This window comes from Erpetoichthys calabaricus, chromosome 12 (genome assembly GCF_900747795.2).
Source record: "Erpetoichthys calabaricus chromosome 12, fErpCal1.3, whole genome shotgun sequence".
Lineage (NCBI taxonomy): Eukaryota > Metazoa > Chordata > Cladistia > Polypteriformes > Polypteridae > Erpetoichthys > Erpetoichthys calabaricus.
In genome coordinates this window covers 158,596,781-158,621,682 of record NC_041405.2, presented here as the reverse complement: position 1 = coordinate 158,621,682, position 24,902 = coordinate 158,596,781, and the positions used below count along the sequence as shown (strand labels likewise).

Genomic DNA, 24,902 nt, shown 5'->3' with positions numbered 1-24,902 from the left:
CTTAGCTACCAATACCTGTTTGTTTAGCAGACATTATCTACAGATTATTAAGGAGTAACTTTTGACTTGTTTAAGAGAGAGAGAGAGAGATCAGATATTTAGAGAGTAGCTGCCGACTGGCAGAGATATCACAGCCACGCGTTTTCCTCCACACGCAGGGGACATTCTCCCAATACTTTGCTAGCCTTACCTTTTCACCATTTTAGGTCATTTACTGCATTTAAACTAATTACATTCTCTCTATATATAAAACAAAATCCTGGAATGGAAAGCAAATGTAAGGCTACGATACGTGATAATCTCGTAAGACATTTTAAAGACCCGTGAGACCAAAGACACGGCCTACTTACAATCTATCAAATAGGACAGTAGGCAGCAAAACATTCACTCTCGTGAAGGATTTGAGCGCACACACAGATCCAGGGCTCTCAGCGCATATAAAGCGTATAAGGACAGCACGTTATAAATTAAATGTCGACATCTAAACGAAGAAGTGAGCAGCGAGGAGAAAAGAGAGTCAAATGCAGTGGAGAGAAAAAAAAAAGAGCAAAAATGAATAATCGAGGTGCAAATTCAGAAAATAAGGAAAGTAATTATCAGCCAGGAACAAGTGGAGTTGAAAAAAAAAAAGCACGTCCAATCCGGCTCAGAATTAAAAGACAATGAATAAAAGACAAAGTACAACTTCATAAAGACGTTTACAAACGCTGGTGCTAAACATATACAGAGCAGGTTAGAGACTATGAAACCAGGGAAATTAGAACTATAGACAGTGCTATACACATGTGGAGAAAGTTAAAGGATATGAAAGTAGGAAAATTAGAAAATATAAAAAAAGAAAGTAAAGATCGCAGTAGCGCAAATAAACAAACTGCCTCATTTAACTATGCACCAGTCTAACTTTGGTTTTGCACAATAATCACTACACTATTGCACCTTAACACTTAATTCTACTTTATTCACATAATTGTACTTATTTATTATGTTCTACTATATTGTTATCTTTCGATCTATGACTTTTTGTTAATCTAACTGATATTCTTCTAACTTTGCACAGTTTTTGATAAGCGGATCAGGATGCATTTCACTGCGTGATGTCCAGTCTAACTATGCATGTGACAAAAAAAGAATCTTGAGAATTTCAAAAACGGAGTTTACCGCACATGCATTTATTGGTTACTATGTTCATGTATATATATTTATCTGTCTGCTTATTTAAAAAGCTACATTTACCCCAGGAGTCAAAAACGTTCTGTCTAACCCTTGTACAAAAACCTACACAAAAGCTGGGGTATCACTTTGGTAACCCCATGTACTTTTGGAATTGAGAGGAAAATAACACGACTTTACAGACAGGAGTCCAATGCAGAACTCTACTTACCTTTTTACTTTGTAAAAAAAAATTATTAACTGCTGATGATGTCGATCGTTTTTGTCTGTGCTCAAATTCCAAACAAAGAAACCTAACCTGACCTCATTAAAAAGATTCAGCATATTGGGACTCACAAGATTACAAATATTGTTTTTACAGAAGTTCTGAAATAAAAGTAAAACTAATGAAATAGCAACAATTCAAAGAAAAAAAAAATCTTAAAAGTGTGTATCCGGAAAACCAAACACGGGGGTTGGCGAGCGAAGCCCCCTAGTTTGAAGAAAAACTAAGTTGTTCTAAAACTTTTGACCGGTAGCGTACGTCTCAAGTCACAATATGTTTGCAGCATAGAGACATCAGCTGAGTGCTACAAGACCATCGTAACATTGTCATAAGTAGCTCGTAATTTTCAGAGGCACCGCCATTGGGGGAAAAACAAAATGAATTCTAATGTAGCGGAGCGTGGTGCCAGCACATGTGGCATTCCTTAACGTGGCTGCTTTAATGTCACAAGTTGGGACACCTGTGCAAACTGTTTGCTTTAACTTGCAAGGCTTCATTTACTTGAACTGCTGCAGAACATCTGTAGGTTGTAACCTATTCGTTGTTCACTGAAGAAGGCCCATTTGTAATATTCTAATATTTTTAGGTTTTTGCTAAACTAAACTTTAAATTTAAAACTCTAGTAGTTTACGGTTTACCTTTTCACCATTTTAGGTCATTCATTGCATTTCAACTGATTACATTTGAAGAAAAACTGGAATACTGTAGGTGCTCTAAAACCTTTCACTGGTACTGTACATAGAATTTCCAATACATCCAATTAACGAATGGCACTATTACGGAGACCCACCAACTTAAATTTCACGGGCAAAGTGGGTAACAGAATTACTTTTTGAATGTGACCGATTTTTACAGTAATATAAGCATATGACATGGGGCCTCAAGAGGAGCTGTGGTATTGTATGAGGAAGTCGGGAGTGGCAGAGAAGTACGTAAGAGTTGTACAGTATATGTACGAGGGAAGTGTGACAGTGGTGAGGTCTGTGGTAGGAGTGATGGAGGTGGGATTACATCAGGGATCAGCTCTGAGCCCTTTCTTATTTGCAATGGTGATAGACAGGTAGACAGATGAGATTAGACAGGAGTCCCCGTGGACTGTGATGTTTGCTGATGACATTGTGGTCTGTAGTGAGAGTAGGGAGCAGGGTGAGGAGACCCTGCAGAGGTGGAGATATGAGAGGAGAGGAATGAAGGTCAGCAGGACCACCAAGACAGAATACTTGTGTGTGAATGAGAGGGAGGTCAGTGGAATGGTGAGGATGAGGGGAGTAGAGTTGGTGAAGGTGGATGAGTTTAAATACTTGGGATCAACAGCACAGAGTAATGGGGATTGTGGAAGAGAAGTGAAGAAGAGAGTGCAGGCAGTGTGGAGTGGGTGGAGAAGAGTGTCAGGAGTGATTTGTGACAGACGGGTATCAGCAAGAGTGAAAGGGAAGGTCTACAAGATGGTAGTGAGACCAGCTGTGTTATATGGGCTGGAGACGGTGGCACAGGAGACAGAGCTGGAGGTGGCAGAGTTAAAGATGTTAAGATTTGCATTGAGTGTGACAAGGATGGGCGAGATTAGAAATGAGGCCATTAGAGGGTCAGCTCAGGTTGGACGGTTGGGAGACTAAGTCAGACAGGCGAGATTGCGCTGGTTTGGACACGTGCAGAGAAGAGATGAGGGGTATAATGAGAGAAGGGTGCTAAGGATAGAGCTGCCAGGCAAGAGGAGAAGAGGAAGGCCTAAGAGGAGGTTTATGGATGTGGCGAGAGAGGACATGCAGGTGGTGGAGGTGACAGAGCAAGATGACAAGGACAGGAGGATATGGAAAAAGATGATCTGCTGTGGCGACCCCTAACAGGAGCAGCCGAAAGAAGAAGAAGTAGTTACAGTAATATAAACAAAACTGTGATATCGACAAAGTGACTAAAAAAACTAAAAATGCTCCAACTTTCCAACTAGCTAACCAATTCTCCAAACACACCTGAACATTACTGCAAGTGGACATTTTCTTACTCATTTTGACTCTTCAGACACTTCCCTATCTCTTTGTGACTTTTAGGCCCTGACCTCTGACTGATAACCACTTGCTAAATTCAACACTGCTCTCCATAAACAGAAGATGATAGGTCAGATTACAGTCTCGCCAAGCACGTACCTCGGGTTCTGTACAGAGGAAATACTAACTTAAACACCATAAAGGCAAATTGTGAATGGTCATTGAGAAATGCATACCTGCTTTGCTTGTCTGCCCTTGTCCTCCGTTTTGACTTCCTTCGATTCATTAAATATCCTTAAACATTCCTCCATGGGGTCCGAGTCACAGTCAAGTTCATTTTGTAAACTGTAATAATCCACACCATCATCATCTTCTGAAGAAGAGCTGGAGGAGGAAGAGGACGACGAAAACTCTGAGGCTTTCCTTTTACTACTGCTCACCTGGACGGCAGCCTTCTTGACAGCACGGTGTGTGAATCTCTGAGCCTCGTCATCATCGCTCTCATCCCCGAACAAGTCTGCATGACTTAATGTCCTGTGCTTGACTTGTGCTTTGGGGGGTGCCTTCACCTCCTTTTTTAACAGGCCACTCTTTCGCTCGTCCCTGGAGCCGTTTTGGCTATCAGTTTTTTTCGGTTTATTGCTGCTGTTGCTACTCGATGGCTTCCCATTCTTGACATCCTTCGTGACCTTACAGTCCATCTTGGCCTTGTCTCCTTTTTCCAGCTTTTTGTCTTTCCCATCTCCTTTCATTGTGGATTTGCTCACAGGGAGATCTTTCGCTTTCTCTTGACTGCCTTTTCCAGGCTTTTCACCACCTTCTTTTTTCACCTTCTTAATCTCCTTGTTGCCTTTCTCTTTTGGTTTCTCCTTGGCTTTGTCACTTGTCTTGGTCTTTTCCACCTTCTCCTTACTTCTTTGCTTTTCTGCAGTGACACCTTTTACGGTCTTCTCTGGCTTCTCCTTCTTTGCTTTCTCCTTGGTCACCTCCTTGCTGGTGGTCTTCTTGTCCGTACTCTTGACACCATCTGCTTTAGAGCTTTTCTTGTCAGCCAGGCTTGAGGATTTCTTCTTATCGCCTTTTCCTTCTTTGACAGGGTCAGTTCTGGTTGCCTCCTGGGCATTACCCTGGTCAAAAGACTCTTTCCCCTTTGAACTGCGAGATTTGGATTCCATCTCTCGGTCCTCCATCTCATCGTCAGAGAACCTCCCCTCTTGCATGAATTCAATCGGACTGGGCTGGTAATCCACTGGACTCTCGTCGTCCGACTCTGAAAAGCTAATGGCCGCATCATACTTTGTGATGTTGGTCTGAAGACGGGATTTTTTAGCGATAGGGACATAATTTTCCTCTTGACCAACCTTGTGGTTTCTTTTGAAATCGTTTCGACCCTTCGAGTTTTTCTTACTCAGGAGTTTGGCGGAGTAGTTTGACAAGGGGTCATATTCTAGGTCAGTGACGGGCTTTGAATTGTCTAACGTATATTTACTACAAGTCAAAGGGACTGCTTTGGCCTTGGTGGCCCTCGACACAGTGGTTGGGACATATTCCAAGGAGTTCCCTACTGTTTTATTATTGGTGTCCAGCAGGTATTTGTCAGAAAGCGGCGTTGGGTTATATCCTCGAGCTGCACTGATCTGGTAACTGCTGGGATCGTACTCGAGGTTACCGTAAGAGTCCTCTGAACGGGCCCGGCTGCCATATTCAGCCTTAACGATGTCCTCGAACTGGGACAGTTTCTTCTGCTCCCTCTCCACTTCACTCTTGACTGCCTCAATGGCTCTGTTGACCAACTCCAACTCAAGAAGGCTGGAGTCCACCTCAATACAATTGTTTGAAATGGACTCGTCTCCATTTTCTTCTCCCTGTGTTTGAATTTCAGGATTATATGGATCATAGCCTTGATCTGCAAGGAGAAAACGAGAAAAAAAAATTACTATTGTAAGTAAGAACATTCATATTTATAAAAAAAATTCAAGTCTGTGTGTCCAGTCAATCAGGTCAACCCGATTGTTCAGCAGGTAATTAATTCTGTGTCGGATAATCCTACTTTTGGACCTCATCGTCACAGATTTTAACGAAACTTGGCATGCTGATTTGGTCACATGAGTAACCCATGAAACTGAAATTGCACATCGACTTGGATCAATATGAAGGGAGATTTAAGCTAACAAAGACTGGACTTATTGAGGAGTTGAGGAATTATGACTTTGACTGGCCAAATATAAATAAGTTTTCTCTCTATTATAATAAACAAAAATCTTGGGAGACGAGACTTTTTATCCTTGCGACAAGATGTGATCTTTTGAAGAGACTTTTTGGAATGAAGTCCCGCGAGATGGAGACTTTTAACATGAGATTCTTTCAAGTCACGTCATACTTACAACCTTTGGAAGCAAGTCCCGCGAGATGGGGACATTTGTCATTAGATTCTTTCAAGTCACGCCCCAACTTACAACCATTTTCAAACAAGACCACAGTCCTCTCACCTCTCAGTCATGTGAATGCTTTTGTCAGACACACTTCTTGCACTCTCAGCTCTTATAAATTTTTACGTTTTCTTCACTTTAAGTTCCCAATTAAAGAAGACTTATGATGCCCAAATCTTACAGAAGAAATGAGTACACGGGCATTCCTAGCACCTAGAAACGAGGAAGTCAAACGAATTTACACCAAAAATGTCGATTGGTAACACGGCAAAATGGTTAAACGCATATCAATAGACTCTGCTGAAACAGTTGGTGGTGATGGTGCGGAAGATAAAAACATCAACTTACAATATCATGAAGAATATCTACAACCGTTAAGCACGAATTACTGTTGAAAGAAGGATGTATCCAAGAAAAGTAATTTAGTACGTCTTCAGGGGATAACATTAGACACCAAAGGAGATCTTGATATGCCATTCATATTAAAACGTTTATAGTTTCCCGTTAGAATAGCTTTTGCAAAGACAATTTACAAATCTCAGAGCCAAACATTCAAAAAAGCCGTTTTATTTAATAGAGAGAAAGAAACGAAATGTAATCACAGGCAGTTATATGTGGCGTGGATGCAAATGTAATACTACACATGAAAGTTAAAATCTGTTTAAATTGTACATTCACATCCCCATACACAAGTGGCAGAACTGTAAAGAGGCTAGCATGTAGCGCTGGCACAGGGGTTGGCGAGCGAAGTGAGCAGGGGGCAGAGCCCCCTAGTATATAAATATAAATAACATAAGTTGCACAGAAATGGTTCTCATATTGCTTTAAAGCTCTTTTCCAACTCTATGTTTTACGTAAATACTAAGCTATCACCAAAAGGAAAAATTACTATGAGTGATTATAATATTAAAAACTGAATACTGACAAAACCTATATTTTAAAACTGGCTTATAAGGTCATAAACATCTCCAGAAAAATTTACTCTTTGGTTTTCGAGTCGTTGCTGAGCTACAGTGCATCCGGAAAGTATTCCCAGCGCAACACTTTTTCCACATTTTGTTATGTTACGTACGGCCTTATTCCAAAATGGATTCAATTCATTTTATTCCTCAGAATTCTACACACAACACCCCATAATGACAACATGAAAAAAGTTTACTTGAGGTTTTTGCAAATTTATTTAAAATATAAAAATTGAGAAAGCACATGTACATAAGTATTCAAAGCCTTTGCCATGAAGCTCAAAATTGAGCTCAGGTGCCTCCTGTTTCCCCTGATCATCCTTGAGATGTTTCTGCAGCTTCATTGGAGTCCACCTGTGGTAAATTCAGTTGACTGGACATGATTTGGAAAGGCACACACCTGTCTATATAAGGTCCCACAGTTGACAGTTCATGTCAGAGCACAAACCAAGCATGAAGTCAAAGGAATTGTCTGTAGACCTCCGAGACAGGATTGTCTCGAGGCACAAATCTGGGGAAGGTTACAGAAGAATTTCTGCTGTTTTGAAGGTCCCAATGAGCACAGTGGCCTCCATCATCCGTAAGTGGAAGAAGTTCGAAACCACCAGGACTCTTCCTAGAGCTGGCCGGCCATCTAAACTGAGCGATCGGGGGAGAAGGGCCTTGGTCAGGGAGGTGACCAAGAACCCGATGGTCACTCTGTCAGAGCTCCAGAGGTCCTCTGTGGAGAGAGGAGAACCTTCCAGAAGGACAACCATCTCTGCAGCAATCCACCAATCAGGCCCGTATGGTAGAGTGGCCAGACGGAAGCCACTCCTTACTAAAAGGCACATGACAGCCCGCCTGGAGTTTGCCAAAAGACACCTGAAGGACTCTCAGACCATGAGAAAGAAAATTCTCTGGTCTGATGAGACAAAGATTGAACTCTTTGGTGTGAATGCCAGGCGTCACGTTTGGAGGAAACCAGGCACCGCTCATCACCAGGCCAATACCATCCCTACAGTGAAGCATGGTGGTGGCAGCATCATGCTGTGGGGATGTTTTTCAGCGGCAGGGACTGGGAGACTAGTCAGGATAAAGGGAAAGATGACTGCAGCAATGTACAGAGACATCCTGGATGAAAACCTGCTCCAGAGCGCTCTTGACCTCAGACTGGGGCGACGGTTCATCTTTCAGCAGGACAACGACCCTAAGCACACAGCCAAGATATCAAAGGAGTGGCTTCAGGACAACTCTGGGAATGTCCTTGAGTGGCCCAGCCAGAGTCCAGACTTGAATCCGATTGAACATCTCTGGAGAGATCTTAAAATGGCTGTGCACCGACACTTCCCATCCAACCTGATGGAGCTTGAGAGGTGCTGCAAAGAGAAATGGGCCAAACTGGCCAAGGATAGGTGTGCCAAGCTTGTGGCATCATATTCAACAAGACTTGAAGCTGGAATTGGTGCCAAAGGGGCATCGACAAAGTATTGAGCAAAGGCTGTGAATACTTATGGACATGGGATTTCTCAGTTTTTTTATTTTTAATAAATTTGCAAAAACCTCAAGTAAACTTTTTTCACGTTGTTATTATGGGGTGTTGTGTGTAGAATTCTGAGGGAAAAAATAATTGAATCCATTTTGGAATAAGGCTGTAACATAACAAAAGGTGGAAAAAGTGATGCGCTGTGAATACTTTCCGGATGCACTGTACCATTACTTATAGGTGGCATCACATGGTTTCATATCACTAATGGCCGTGTTGTCATGAAAGAGTATTGTCAAAAGATGATAGATTTGACATTACCTCAGTTTGGCTTTGGTGATGTGACGAAAGAGAAAGTGCGAGTGTGAGACTCACAAGGAGTAAAAGCATACGAGGCACACAGAGAGTCTCTTTCAAAGACAGCAAGTTATAAAACCGGACAGGAGGTGAGAAAGGCGCCTCGAAATGACCAAAATATGAGAAACAGGCTTTATGGGAACACGTGTTTGGGGGGAGAGACAGAGCCGGTGAAGAGAGGTTCAGTCCCACGCAGATACAGTGGAAAGGTACTGAAGGTACACAGACAGCAACAGAATAAGTAAAGAATATCTGCTATTACCTTTCTTAGCAAAATACCAGACACATTCTCATAAAAATCCTTTAGTCAGATACACCAAGGAGTGGGTAGACGACAAAAACAGATCATCTCTAAACTCGGTGAGATTTTGTACGCGAGTTTGATTCCCAACCAAGTCACTAACCGTGCATCACTGTGCTGCCCACACTACAATATATAAATATTTTGGTTTTCATTTCACTGCATGTTGTACCTGTATAACTGTGTGCGTGAGATAAAGAAAATTCTTGAATCTTGAATATAAACTCTCTGAGGATGCATCAAAATGAATAAAAACATTGAGGGCTCCAACGGGAGGAACAAGTGAGCCGCACGAATGATGCACACGGAACATTCCACATTACACAAAAGAGTCGTTTTAAACTAAGAGTCTCCAGAAACACATCCATGCTTAACTTGAGTGATCAGCTTCTGTGGTATGCTTTAATGAAAGATACAAACGTCATCTGAAAAAAAGGGACAGCAGCACCTCCACTGTGTGGCCTCCTGAGAGTTAGGTTTACCCCCAGATAAATTAGCCAAAAACATCTGAGATATCTCTATATATAATCTTCATTTGGATCTTGATCTTTGTTTGTCCGCGAATGAATTAGAAGAAGAAGCACTAGATGGCAGTAGAGAGACAGCTAAAACATAGGCATTGCATTAAGAATCTCCTCCAGGCTTATACTACTGAAGACTGTAGTACTCCAGTCACACCTCGAAACAGAGACATTCAAACTAAACAAATTGTTGTGCTTTAAATTAACTAATCTCTATATATAATCTTCATTTGGATCTTGATCTTTGTTTGTCTGTGAATTCCATGCATGCTTAGACCACCTTCCAGTTTAGTACGTTGTTGTTACTCACGGATGTCAACAATGTGCCGGAATAACGAAAGGGGTGGTGGACAGTGTTACGCTGGTTAGCTCCTGAGGCCTGGTTAGAGAATGAGATTGCCGAAGATAAAAGGTATGTGCCTACGTAACATATGAAAGAAAGAAAGACAGTGGGTAAAATGAATGACAACGTAACAGCACGTTCTGGAAATTATTATTGTTACGTTGCAGCTGGCGAGTGCTGCACGTCTCACAGTTGTACTGTGGCTTGCTCACATGTCAGTGAAGTGATCCCTATTTATGCTTTAAAGAGCCTGGATACCTATGTGTCCCCCTTTTATAACCATTGCTCCGTGTGTATTGCCTTACTCTTTGGATTGCCACAAAGCAACCTGAGAGAGAGAGAGAGAGAGAGAGAGAGAGAGAGAGAGAGAGAGAGAGAGAGAGAGAGAGAGAGAGAGAGAGAGAGAGAGAGAGAGAGAGAGAGAGAGAGAGAGAGAGAGAGAGAGAGAGAGAGAGAGAGAGAGAGAGAGAGAGAGAGAGAGAGAGAGAGAGAGAGAGAGAGAGAGAGAGAGATAGATACTTTATTAATCCCAATGGGAAATTCACATTGGAGAAAGGTTGAGAAGAGATTGTGAGAGGAAACGACAGCGTCGTGAAAACGAGATGGACTGTGAACGGAGAGAAGCCGAAATGCTCCTCCACCACCACATAATTACTATTCGGACAGTGATTCCGAGTGGGCCGTTCCTATCGAATCAATGTCCAAGGGTTTTCTTTTGTAATTTTGTTTCCCTTATAAAAAATCACAATGCTGTGCGATGAAGGGTCCAGTTCACGACTGGCAGCCGCGTTTAAATAGGGTGCCCTTCACAGACAACTTTAACACGCGCAACGTAGTTGGGCGCACATGGCTAGTATTATATATTTTTAAAAACAAGTACAAAATGTTACTATGTGTAACAGAAACATGTAAATACAAAAACATCAACATGAATATAATAGTAAAGTCATGTCTAGTGTCCAATGCTGTGCTTCTCCACTCTTCCTCCGGACTCCGAGACCTTGAGTTCCAAATGAAATGCAAAATTGACTTTCATCTAAAAAGAGAAGACTTTGGACCACTGTGCTGTTAACAGTTCAGTCCACTTTCTCCTTAGCCCAGGTAAGATGCTTCCGACATTCTCTCTTGTTCAGGAGTGGCTTGACACAAGGAATGCTGTGACATTTGTAGCCCACGTCCCCAATACGTCTGTGTGTGGCGGCTCTTGAAGCACCGACTCCAGCAGCAATCCACTCCCTGGGAATCTCCCCCAAATTCTTGAATGGGCTGTGCTTACCAATCCTCTCAAGGCTGCAGTTATCCCTGTTGCTTGTGCACCTTTTTTCTGTCACATTTTTCCCTTCCACTCAACTTTCCATTATTATGCTTCGATACAGCAGCACTCTGAACAGCCAGCGTCTTCAGCCAATGACCTTTTGTGGCTTCTCCTCCTTACGGTCTTAGGGTCTCAATGACTGTTTTCAGGACCACTGTCAAGTCAGCAGACTGATTGTGTGGCCTACTGAAGCAGACTGAGAGACCATTTAAAGGCTCAGGACCCCTTTGCAGGGGTTTTGGGTTAATTAGCTGAGTGGAGTGGGACACCTGGGGCCTCATGCATAACGGCATGCGTAGAATTCGCACTATAACATGAAAAAAAGTACAAAAGCGGAAATGTGCTTACGCACAAAAAAATCCAGATGCATAAATATGTGTCAACACCAACTTCCACGTTACTTCCGCTCCATAAATCCCGATCAGCGTGAAAAGTAACACTCGTGCACGCGCCTGCTGTCGCGCCCCAACTCCTCCCAAAATTACGCCTCTTTGAATATGCAAATCAATATAACTAGCCCTTAAGCTCAGCCTTCTGTGAAAAGACAATGGCAAAAGCACAAGGTAAAATAGAAGAATTTCAGCGAATACCAAGTGGAGGCAAAGAAGAACGTACTATTTGTTGGTTTAAACAGTATAATAAAAAGGAAGTTGATCTAGTGACAAACTCGAAAGCTCACGTTCACAAAGCCGCACCGTGCCCGAAACAAAAAAAAAAAAATAAGAGTTGTCACATATCAAAATCAGCGTGAAAAGGCGACTCATAGCCCACCGTCTGAGTGTCATATGAAAGCTTATTAGAGTTCAGAGAAAAAAAAAGGCACACAGTGGGTTAAAAGCAGGAAATGTCAACTTTAATCTCGAAATTTCCACTTTAATCACGTAGTTTATTTTGTCATTAAAGTAGAACATCATAAACTTCATCTTAAAATAGTTTAATTTAGTAGTTTCTCAAATCCCATCGTAACTAAAGTAGCACGTTAAATGCTTTGTTTTGTATTTGATCTTCTATGTGCTGTGTGTGTGTGAATCACTACGTGCTTCCGGGCTTTCTCTTCCTCTGACAGGACACAGAATCCATTACGTTCGTAATATTACAGCGCTCTGAATAATTAATATACTGAGATGTATACGTGATACCATTTTCATGATGATAGGAGTTAAAGCATGTTATTAAACAGGTGAACACGGTGGCGCAGTGATTGTTCATGTCTCTTGTTCTTTCTGCACCGTGTGCGACCTTCGATGAAATACTTTATTGTAGCAGTACTGTCTCTTTCAAAAGTACTAACACCCAATTCCTGTCCTTACTTTTCTTTCTCCAAATACCCAATCGCCACACAATCAGCACTGTAATAGACGTTAGGCCATCTGTAAGCGTTGAATGCCGATTCTTCAAAACTTTTAAGGAACATTGAAATATCTTCGTAGTACATGTTTAATTATTCTATCCATCTATCCTTCCAGTGTCGCATCAGCACCACCAAGAATACAATGCGAGGCAAGAACAATCCGTGAACTAGCTAGCGCTGCGGCACCGTGTAGTTAAAGTTTTATCTGTATAATATAACAAACATTTTGCTGCATTTCATCTTAAAAATGATATCATCATCATATATAAATACGCACTTTATAAAGTGGCGCAGGTTGTGCAATATTATAACTGTAGTGCAAGTTTACAGTGAGGTAATTGTACTTTTAAGTACAAACAGTTCTACAAAGAGCACTTGATGGACTGATTGAGTGCGTTTAGAGTTCTTGGGATGAAACTGTTTCTAAACCGCGAGGTCCGTACAGGAAAGGCTCTGAAGCGTTTGTCGTATGGGTGCAGTTCAAATAGACAGCATGGCTGAGGCAGCATGTACTCAATTGACGCTGTATAGAGATATTTCTCTTTCCGATCAGCTGCTGCTGTGATTCCCCACTCAGATACAGTGATATAAATACTCAGAGTGGTGCAGTGAGACTAATATGGAAAAAGATGATCCGCTGTGGCAACCCCTAATGGGAGCTAAAAGAAGAAGATGAAGAAGGTGCAGTGAGAGGAACAACGCTAAAGCAGTTATGGTATTTGGAATAGTTTGGCCACTCTGTGGACCATTATATTGTTACAGGTTAATTACAATCAGATGCATTAAACTAATAAACAATATGCAGTTAATTTCAGTGTATTTATAAAGCCGGGTCAGGGATGTGGATCTAAAAAAGAAAGGGAAACCAGACTGGAACAGTAGCACTGCTTTGACGCTGCGTGCCACCAGTCTGCAAAACCGAGCACAGAACTTGCATACGTCAGGGTATGAGCTACCGTGGAAATGTGCGTGGCTTTATGTCAAGTTTAGGTTTTATACATCGCGATTTGAGCATGGAAATGTTCGTACACAACATTTTTGTGCATACACACCTTTTATACGCGAGGCCCCAGGAGTCTACAATATTGAACATTTTCACAATTTTCTAATTTTCTGTGATGCTGAATTTTGGGTTTTCATTACCTATAAGCCATAATCAGCAAAATGAAAAGAAATAAATGCTTGAAATTTATCACTCTGTGTGTAATGAATCTATAAAAGTTTCACATTTTGAATTGGATTACTGAAATAAATTAACTTTTTGATGATATTCTAATTTATTGAGATACACCTGTATATAAAAACAAGTAAAAACTGAAAAGAACTTTATCACAGCAGATCAGTTTCACTATCCGTGTCAATGTCTGATTACCTGTTCACAATGCCATCATTGCTACTGCTTGACTCACACAATGGTTCACTTTCAGTTTGCTCTTATTTACATGACACTGTGTCGTGGAGTGCTGGGAAACAAATGTTCACCTAAACAAGCTTTAAGGTGAATTTCCAGTGAAGAATCAGCACAGGATCAAGCACACCATTATAAAGTCTTTCTTCTGCACTCTGGGAGTCTAAGAAAAGTGTACGGCACCATAGTCTGAGACGGTAGCCGCTATCACCTGGCACACGTAATGATGAGATTGCTGTTACAATGAATACTACAGGCCATGTGAAACACTGAGGGCTCAGCCAGTTACCTTACTAACAGCCACCAAGTACAGCACCGTCATGTCAGACAAAAACTTCTTTCCCTCAAAATAAATGAACCACGGGTTGACCCAGGCCATCGAGACACAATGTTAGCCAATCACATCTTGGATGACCTGTGCCTTAATGGAGTGTCACTGTTCACGATTAAGAAAAGCAGCTTCATCATTTGGAGAATGGGACACGGCTGCAAATTGCCTTTTTGTGTTGGCAAAAGCACACTATGTTTTATGTTTGTGCACCCACACCAGTGCCTCGCTGGTCAGTTAATGGCATGATGGAGTGAAGCTTGGCAGAGATGCTCCTGACCTGTTGGTACAGAGGAGTATCTTTCTATTATAAAAGGAAATCCTGAGACGAGACTTTCTCGGAGATAATTTCAGGTCCTGACGAGACAAGACTTTTTGCCAAGTCCCACCCTCCTCCTAAACATTTACAACCACAGCCCACGGTCCAATCACTTCTCATTCTTGTGAATGATACTGTCAGACACCGTTCCTGCACTCTCAGCTCCAAGTCGGGGTCAGAAATAAAAGACAAAGTAGAACGTCCTAAAGAATTCAAAAATGTTGACGCGATTCACATGCAGAGCAGATTAGAGATTATGAAAGTACTAAAATTCGAAAGTCTCAAAAAACTGATAGGAAAGATCGTATTAGCACTAACAAACGGAAATTATTACTTAGTGAAATAACGGAACAGCAAAAAGATATTGAATATATGGACATAGGTGATATGACAGAAGTATGTAGATATTGTTCGGCTTGAAAGTTTAAGTCAGAGACTTGTAGATCGTCTAATTCGTGTTGCCATCAGGGAAAAGTCGTGTTTCTACACAATGAAGAGGCGTATCCGCGAGAAATAAAAGATTTGTTGTTTGGTGAAAGTGAAATCCTGCTAGTGAAAAAGACAAGACTTTATGCAAAGAGAATTGGAAAAGTCCTTAAACATTTACAACCACGCACACGGTTCAATCATTTCTCATTTGTGTGAATGCGATTGTCAGACAGAGTTCATGTAGAGCAGTGTTTCTGCACCTCGGCCCTGGGGACCCACTGTGGCTGTAGGTTTTTGTTGCAACCAGCTCCCTTTTTTAATTGGACTCCTGGGCTAATTAAGTGAACTGTTATTTCCTAAGTTGTGTGTTTTGGGAACAATATAGAAATTAGAAAACTAAGTTTGGTTAAAAAGAAAAAAAATATATATATTAAAAAGTACCAAGAAGTTAGTTATCTTAATACATAATTCACCAGTCTCCTCACTCACTCACTCACTCACTCCTGTCCGAAGCCGAATGCGCAGTCGCCTTCTGCGCAGCTGCCCGAAAAACCTTACGAGACCAACATCGTGGCAGGCGGCGGATTTACGGCCGCGAAAATTCAAAGAGAAAGGCGACTTCGATTAAAGCTCTAGAGGCCTGAAAAGCGATTTCGACTACAGCTCAAGACCTAATCATACATTCATTCAATACACCTATATCAGGTTTGTGGTGCTTATACTTATTACTATTCCACTCGTGCCCGTTTCATCTTACGTTGTCAAAACGGGCTCTTTGTCTAGTATAGGAATAATGTATTTTTTTCTTTTTAACAATATTTTCATCTTGATTTTCATTCTACTTTTCTAGGTGTTCTAATTACATAATTAATCCATTATTTACTAATTAGTGGATCTGGGGGGTATTTTTCGTACGTCGCTTAAACCATCCGAGATCAGGTGCCTCATCTTGGATGAGTTAATGCCAGTGAAACTCATCCAGGTAAGTCGGTTTTTCAAACGCAGCCGTGTATTAGATTAGTGTAGCTGGATCTAATCATACGAGATGAATGCGCAGGGTGAAAAGCCCAAATATATTGAGTCTAGAAAACATGATCAGCAAGTCTTTGATGGGCTGCAACAAAATGACGAAAGAACGGGCGCATTTTTTTTTCCACACAAGCGGAGCAAGACCTTTCATTCGAAGGACATGAAGAATTTCAAGATTTAATATGCACAAGGGGTAACACTGCAAAAGCAGCCCAGACCAGAAAAGACAGCTGGCAAAAACTGGCAGACAAATGAAATGCATGTACATTGTACTTACTGAATGCAGCGTTTCATTTCCTATGTGTCAGATAAACGTGAGCACAAGGAGAACACGGGAACAGGTTAAAGTGAAGTACAAGAATATACTTCAAACTGGTAAATATTGGTATATAACTATTTAAAGAATTGTTGACATAAAGAATCATATATAATGTAAAGAACATTCATTTTAAAGCTAATAAGAAGGCAGACAAGCAAAAAACAGCTGGAGGTCCACGCGGTCCAGACCTAACCCCTGCAGAAGAGTTGGCTCTCCAGCAAAATGCCCATCGCCCTGTTTCTGAGGGCATTCCAGGGGGAAGCTCCTCCTCAGAACCAGTGGCAGGATGCAGTGGTCACTTCATTTCAGGTAAAGGATGGTCACTGCGTATATTTGTCCTCCATGTGTGCCATAGGTATGTTCCATATAGCCCTCTTTTTTGTTAGGTCACTTGCAGGGAATGTCATATGCCTTGAACCTGTGTCTGACCAACGAGATTTTGACGAAGGTCAAATGTTTGATGAAGACACTGTGTCTGATTATTCATCAGGCAGAGAGGTACATTTTCCAAATAATGTTTGATCAAACTCCACTCTGATCAGTCCCATGTGCCCCAATCACATTTGGAAACCCTGGGTAATGAGAATGTTAGGCTGATTATGGGATTCTTTATGGAATACCTGCAATGGCATGAAACGCCTCTTTTATTGTCTGCACATGCAGGTGTCCAGGAAACACTATGAAAACCCGAAGGAAATGTTTCAGAGCCAAACAGACTTTACGAATTGCCTGGCAAACTGCACTTTTCGATAGATGTTCCGCATCGCCTACAGTATATAAAAAAGTGCCGCTTGCAAGAAACCTCAAAGCAATGCCTACTGTCTGTGTGGTTGTGAGAGCCCGACTTCGGCGAGTTCGACTTTGAATATACGGAGATAAAAAATCTTTGAGGTACAATATTCCCCCTCGGCTAAAGCGGTATCTTTCGTACAGAATTTCCTCCGGGAGCAATAAAGGATCTTGCCGATCACGCAACACCCTCTCTATATGAAATTCTCTTCGTATAATTTGCGCGCCAATATCAATTGGTCGCTCATTCATGAACGGCGAAGCCATGACTGGATGACTTCCATGCACCGTCACTGATCACATGTGTAAACTAATCCTTGTTTACATCATAGAACAAACCTGCTCCGAGCAGGTTTGCGGATTAGGATGTGTTGCTATGACAACACTTCCAGCAAGAGTTTTGAAAAACCGACAGATCCAGGATCAGGCCAAATCGTCAACAATTACATCCGGCTAAACGACTAATCCACGTACAAAAAATACCCCCCTGATGTTAAAGTAGTTGCAGCCTTTGCTTATTCAGTGTTGTTTGCTAGCATGTCTGCTCTGCTCATTTTTAATTCTCGTTAATAAGATACAACAAAGGGGAAAAACTGCACAGAGAAAGGGCAAATATGATGAAATCAACAAAAGAGAATTAAGCATTTAAATCTATAGCAAAAGCAGAAATAGTTCTAAATGTCTTATAAATGTAAAAATCAGGCTGCTATGCTTTTCTGAATGTCGAATAAAAGAAAAAAAAGAATACCAGCTAATTAAATGAGCTCAGTGCTATCAGGTGTTGTCACTGATTAGGAATCTGGTTGGAACAAAAACCTGCAGCCACAGGGGGTCCCCAGGATCGAGGTTGAGAAACACTGATGTAGAGAGAAAGAAATGATATTCACTCACGGGCTGTTATATGTGGCGTTGTCATGATGCAATTCCAAACACGGAATCAAAATTCAATTTGATATTGACAAAAAGGTAAAAGTGAAAAGAGATTGGATAAACGGACGTAGATGATATGACATAAGCATGTAGATATTGTTTGGCTTGAAGTTTAAGTCGGAGACTTGTAGATAGATAGATAGATAGATAGATAGATAGTCTAATTCATGTTGCCATCAAGGAAAAGCTGTGTTTCTACACAATGAAGAGGCATGTCTGCGAGAAATAAAACATTTATTGTTTGGTGAAAGCGAAATCCACAAACACTACAGGCAAAATATCCGAATTTACAATAATCTGTTTGTGTTTGCAGCATTCAATGCTCAAAAATGCACATTTTCGTGATTCAGGACCATACGCTACGAGAATCTGTGGTTCCACAACAATTAAAGCTACGACAAGTTTAATTTCAAAGAAACCACAGTTCGGTCAGGTTTATATTTGAGATCACAGAGAAGCGATGCAACATAGAATCAAAAGTTAAAACGATCAGACGTATTAGAAATTCTACAGCCAATAATGGATACAAATCCATATGTCGGAGATTTGTAGATCGTCTAATTCGTGTTGCCATCAGGGAAAAGTAGTGTTTCTACACAATGAAGAGGCGTATCCACGAGAATTAAAAGATTTGTTGTTTGGTGAAATGCCCTCTTCTACTTGGTGATGTGCTGGGGAGGCAGCATAAAGAAGAGGGACGCCTCACGCCTGGACAAACTGATGAGGAAAGCAGGCTCTATTGTAGGCACTGAGCTGGACAGTCTGACATCCGTGGTAGAGCGACGGGCGCTGAGCAGACTCCTGTCCATCATGGAGAATCCACTGCATCCACTGAACAGGATCATCTCCAGACAGAGGAGCAGCTTCAGAGACAGACTGCTGTCACCGTCCTGCTCCACTGACAGACTGAGGAGATCGTTCCTCCACCACAACTATGCGACTCTTCAATGCCACCCGGGGGGGTAAACGTTAACATTATACAAAGTTATTGTCTGTTATACCTGCATTGTTATCACTCTTTAATATATATATATATATATATATACTAGACAAAGAGCCCGTTTCAACAACGTAAGATGAAACGGGCACGATTGGAATACATAAGTATAAGCACCACATATGGTATAGGTGTAATGAATGAATGCGTAATTAGGCCTTGAGCTGTAGTCGAAATCGCCTTTCAGGCCTCTAGAGCTTAAATCGAAGTCGCCTTTCTCTTTGAATTTTTGCGGCCGTAAATCCGCCGCCTCCCGCGATGTTGGGGTTGGATGTCGGTTGAAGTCGCCTTTCTCTTTGAATTTTCGCAGCCGTAATTCCGCCGCCTGCCGCAATGTCGGTCTCGTAAGGTTTTTCAGGCAGCTGCGCAGAAGGCGACTGCGCATTCGGCTTCAGACAGACATGAGTGAGTGAATGAATGAGTGAGTGAGTGAGTGAGCGAGTCTGGCGAATTATGCATTAAGATATATTTTATCAGTATGCTGCTGCTGCTGGAGTATGTGTATTTCCCCTTGAGAATAATAAAGTATCTATCTGTTCAAAGAGAATCAGTAGCATGTATGAAAATAAGCAGCATATCCTAATTCAATTTAGGATTAAGTCACAAAAATGCTTGTGGCTGCATATTTTTGTGTTTTTCTTCTCATGACTCAAGGTCAAGTGTGTAAAATGAGGCCCCCCCTACCCAAACCCCCCTCTTCTCCAGGTGGCAAACGAGGGCTGAGGACTAGAGATAATGGTGAACCAGATGGGACCAAGGAGGAAAGAAGTGTCGGCCAGGCAGCCTTGACGGATAAGATAGAGAGCCATGTTCAATAGGCTGGAAAATGGTGGTGGAACCAAGGACGCGGGAAAGAAGTGTTGAATGTATTGAGCGAGGTCAAACTTTGAGAAGAATTGTAACAAACGCAGATCACTGTATTTGCTCATTGCATTTGAATGAAGACTGTGTGTACATCACGCAATAAAGCTTGATTCTGCCTGCACATCCCGAGGTCTCCGAATGCCTTCTTTGAGCAGCGTGTTTCTGCCACAACCTCGGCCAGACACCTGAGAAGTGACAACAGTACTTGATATAAAACGGACGAAAAACTAAAACCATTCTTCACTGCAAATACATAACATTGGCCCTTTGAAAAGGGAACTAAAATACAATCTGTACATCCTATTACACTTCAAAACTGATGAAGATTTGTCATGTCAACATACCGAATAAAAGGATATGAATTATTATACACCAGTAATAGCGGAAGACACTTAATAGTTTTCATCCTCTTTCTTTCGCTGTACGTTTATCATTCATTAGCTCACAGGTTGATGTGCTCGTTGCTTCCTGAGCAGCTCTCCTTTACTCCACCCTAGTGGCTCGCTTCTTCTCTTCTTCCGTCGGCATCTTTTCACGTTAAAACTGATTAAGTCCATGTATGTGTTGCAATTACTTGGTACGTTTTTCTTAATTTTTCACTTAAGCTGGCACTAAAGTCTTCAATCTGCCTCGAGAATGATTTAAGATATGAAGAGGTAGGGAAGCGACAGTGACGGCGGTAGGGATGAGAATGGCGCCCGTACGCATGTGCCACACGGCCACTCTGCTGCCCAGTGCGGAGTTATTTTCTACAATAAAATAAAATAAAAATTACAAAAAGAGTAATAAAAATAAATCAGCCCGAAAGCGGACAGTAGAGGTCATGTAGTATATGTGTACCATATTTCAGGTCAAACGGTTTGCGAGCTACAAATGATTTAAAATCCTGGACAGACAGACAGCCACGGTAGCGTATTATAGAAGAAGATGTGAGCATTCATTTAGTTGGGATGACTGCACTTCCCCATTTGATGAAGGGGCTCATCATTTCCAAGTTTCTCTAAAATGCTGCATATAAATACAGTCGAAGCCAAAGGTTTTGCGACTGTCACATTAATTTTCACAAAGTCTGCTGCCTTCGTTTTTATGATGGCAATTTGCATCGACTCCAGAATGTTCTGAAGAGGGATCAGGTGAATGTCCCTCTCTGCCATGAAAGTGAACTTCATCCCAAAAATAACATTTCCACTGCTGTTGTGAAGGAGGCTTCAGGGTCCCCAAGAAAGTCCAGCCAAGTGTCAGGGCCATCTCCTAAAGTTGAATCATGGCTCGGGATCAGGGCACCACCAGTGCAAAGCTTGCTCAGGAATGGCAGCAGACAGGTGTGAGTGAGGTGAAGACTTTTGGAGGATGGCCTGGTGGGTATCAAGAAAAGCCAAGAAAAACATCAGGGACAGACTGATATTCTGGGACTGGAGTGCGGAGGACTGCTGGGGTTAAGTCATTGTCTCTGATGAATCCCCTTTCCGATTGTTTGGTGCATCCTTAAAAAAAGAAAAGGTGAGCAGCACTACCATCAGTCCTGTGTCAGGCCAACAGTAAAGCATCCCGAGACCACTCATGTGTGGGGTTGCTTCTCACTCACAATTTGGCCTAAGAACACAGCCATGAATAAAGAATGGAACAAAAACATCAACCGAGAGCAACTTCTCCCAACCATCCAAGAACAGTTTGGTGACCAACATGATGGAGCACCGGGCCATAAGGCAAAAGTGAGAACTAAATGACTCGGGGAACAAAACATCAACATTTGGGGTCCAGGGCCACAAAACTCCCCAGACTTTAATGCCATTGAGAACTTGTGGTCAATCCTCAAGAAGCAGGAGGACAAACAAAAACCCACCAATTCTGATTCGGCAAGAATGGGCTGTCATCATTAGAACACTCAGGCCATTCAGCCCAACAAAGCTCGCCAGTCCTGTCCACTTGTTTCTTCCAAAAAAACATTGAGTTTTGAAAGTCCCCAATGTCTTACTTTCGACCACACTACTTGGTCGCTTATTCCAAGTGTCTATTGTTCTTTGTGTAAAGAAAAACTTCCTAATGTTTGTGCGAAATTTACCCTTCACAAGTTTCCAATTGTGTGTCCCCGTGTTCTTGACGAACTAATTTTAAAATAACAGTCTCGATCCAATGGACTAATTCCCTTCATAATTTTAAACACTTCAGCCAGGTCACCTCTTAAATCTTCTTCTGTTTAAACTGTAAAGGCTCAGCTCTTTTAATCTTTCCTCATAATTCAACCCCCGTAGCCCTGAATCAGCCCAGTTGCTCTTCTCTGGACCTTCTCTAGTGCTGCTATGTCCTTTTGTAGCCTGGAGACCAAAACTGCACACGGGACCCAAGATGAGGCCTCACCAGTGTGTTATAAAGGTTGAACAGAACCTCCTGTGACTTGTCCTCCACACATCAAGGAGCTATATAACCTGACATTCTGTGAGCCTTCTTAATGGCTTCTGATCAGTCAGGCTTTGGTCCAGAAGTTGATTGCCACTGGCAGAGGTCTTGAAAAAGAAAGACCAACACTGCAAATATTGACTCTGTGCATAAACTTCATGTCATTGTCAATAAAAGCCTTCAAAACGTCTGAACTGCTTGTAATTCTACTTCAATGTACCATAGAAACATCTGACAAAAAGATCTAAAAACACAAGCAGCAAACTTTGTGAAAACCAACACTTGGGTCATTCTCAACTTCTGTACACCACTGAACACACAGGCTTTCCACTTCAAATTTTCTTTTATAAATCCTGAAGCCACAAAAAGAGGAGTATTCAGGTTTTCTAAATGAGGCCCCGGCCATCCTTGTGGTATACGTCACGGCTCTTGATTTGGTTTTATCCGCCATTCTCCTCGGTCTTGTATCCCTCCAAGACTCTCTCGCAGGATCTGTTCTTTCCCAGGTGTTCAAGCCGTTTCTATTTACTGTAGTTAAGACCCTGCTTTCAGCGCCATACATCACATTTGGTCGAACGAGAGTTCTACTATGTATTTGTAGTTTCTTCCTCTAGGAAATTAACGCGACTCCTAAAGGCTTCAGAAAGGCAAAATACGATTGTCGTTCTTTTTTGTTACGCTTACTCGCGGGTATCAAGCTTCATTTCTTTGGTGAAATAACTATTGGTCATCTTGGTTGGCATTCCTCCTAATTTTAAAAACTGCCATCTATTTTTTGTGCTAATCAACAAGTAGTATCCCTCTATATGCACCTTTTAATATTGTAATGTACATTTTGTAATGTAATTGCACAGTACAGGCTGCGCATGCGCACTACACAAATATTCAAAATCTCGAGTTAATATTTATTCGTATTAAGTTTATGTTCGACGGCTGTGTTCTTTGTTATGTCTTGTTAATGTCACAACCTCGTCTCTTTGTAAAACCGACTAACACACCACATTTCACTCTTGGGACAATAAGATTGAACAACTGCCTGCATTGTGTTAGACGCAAGTCCCTTCGGCAAACGCGGTCAGTTTAAATAAACGAATACCGTGCACCATTAAAACCGCAATAAAAGTTTCAAACGAGAACCTGTGTAACCCATGCGGCTGCCCCAGCAGACAGTCGTTTTACTACTCCCACCCACCGCCCTCTTACCGTGGCTTACAGCAGTCAGATAACGGCCGCTCCGTCGCTGACCCCACACCGCAACTCACACAACACGTCGATACTTCTTTTAGCGGGCAAGCGAAATTAAAATAAATAAAATAAAACGCCGCTGCCATTTCTGCTCACGCGTCACACCCACCTTGAAGCGAGGCCTCGCGGCCGCTACAAGACGTCCTCCTGCTCCCGCTGTGCCTGAAGTGACAATAGGGTCTGTGGCAGCGCCTTCCCTCGGGGTCGCCGCTGTTGAAAGGGCAGTCAATCCCTCGAAAGAAGCCTGTCGATCTCAGCATATTTTATCTTCTGCCGTTTCATACCCACAAAAATAAAAAAAGAAGCGGTCCCGCTTTCTCAGCTGCTGTCTTTAAGCTAACAACAACAATAACAAGCCTCCGAGCGCCGCCATTTTTAATACTTAAAAAAAAGACAACTAAAAAAGGAAGGTCCCCCCTCGGCGCTGTTATGACGTCATGGGGTGCCTATCGTAGTGCCTGTCACGGGGGAATAAAATAAAAGATGCTATTATGTCACGCGTCATTATATATTTTATTACACTACCACGTTTAAACTCTTTGTCACTTAGTTTGAAATATTAGCCGGATAGCACCATTGACAGAAAAAGTGTTTTGTAGTATACTGTACAGGGTGCCAATGGTTTCAGCACCTGCCCTCCAGTTTTAGAAGTGGCATGGGTTCTGTATTTTTATTTTTTTTTTTCTCTTGAAAATGGCTTAAAGCTACTTTTATAGAACCTTTTCATGCAAACGCTTCCTTCTAAAGGCCATGGAATCTATACATGCAGATATATGAAATGCTAAGGTCTGTCCCTCTTTCACACAATTTACTTGCAAATTACTGGGACTAAAACCTTGATATTGGTCTTAAATGATACATTTTAAAAATTCAAAGAATGGGAGATAGTGGCAACCTCGGCAAACTGACCTGCACTCGTGGGTTTCTTACTGCAATGCTATCAACAAAAAAAAAGTGTCACAGCAGAAAGAAAAAAAGACCAGTGATATCTGCTGAGCTTCAAGCAAATTGCAGAGTTCAATGATGGGATAAAAATCACCATAAAGAAGAATTGCAGTGCCAGCTGATGATTGTCAAATGCAGGATAAAGAATACAAGAAAGACAAACACGGAGAAATGCATACAACTGGAGGTCAGCATGGAACTACTGGGATTAGAACCATGATTTTGGTCTTAATCGACAGCTTATCACTCAATACGTCTTTTTCATCCAAAAAACCTGAGGTAATAACTTGGACAAGCTGACCTGTGCACATGGGTTGCTTACGGCAAACATGAAGTGACATGGCGGAAAGAAAAAAAAGACCAGTTGCATCTGCTGAGCGTCAAACAAACTGCAGCGGTCAACAACCTGACAAAGGACACCATAACACGAAGACAACAA

General features: G+C 41.8%; 1 protein-coding gene across 2 annotated transcripts in view; it reads right to left on the bottom strand.

Moving 5' to 3' along the window:
* Positions 1-23,918, bottom strand: part of rexo1 (REX1, RNA exonuclease 1 homolog) — a 120,621-nt gene extending 96,703 nt beyond the window's left edge. Inside the window, exons 1-2 of one of the 2 annotated variants that reach the window (XM_051934975.1) lie at positions 23,628-23,918; positions 3,657-5,326 (exon numbers count right to left, since the gene is read on the bottom strand). In XM_051934975.1, the coding sequence (XP_051790935.1) occupies positions 3,657-5,326; positions 23,628-23,778 (1,821 nt within the window). In that variant the 5' untranslated portion in view covers positions 23,779-23,918. The remainder of the gene's footprint in view (positions 1-3,656; positions 5,327-23,627) is intronic. The other variant, XM_028816620.2, reaches the window with a different exon arrangement.
* Positions 23,919-24,902: the final 984 nt, after the last annotated feature.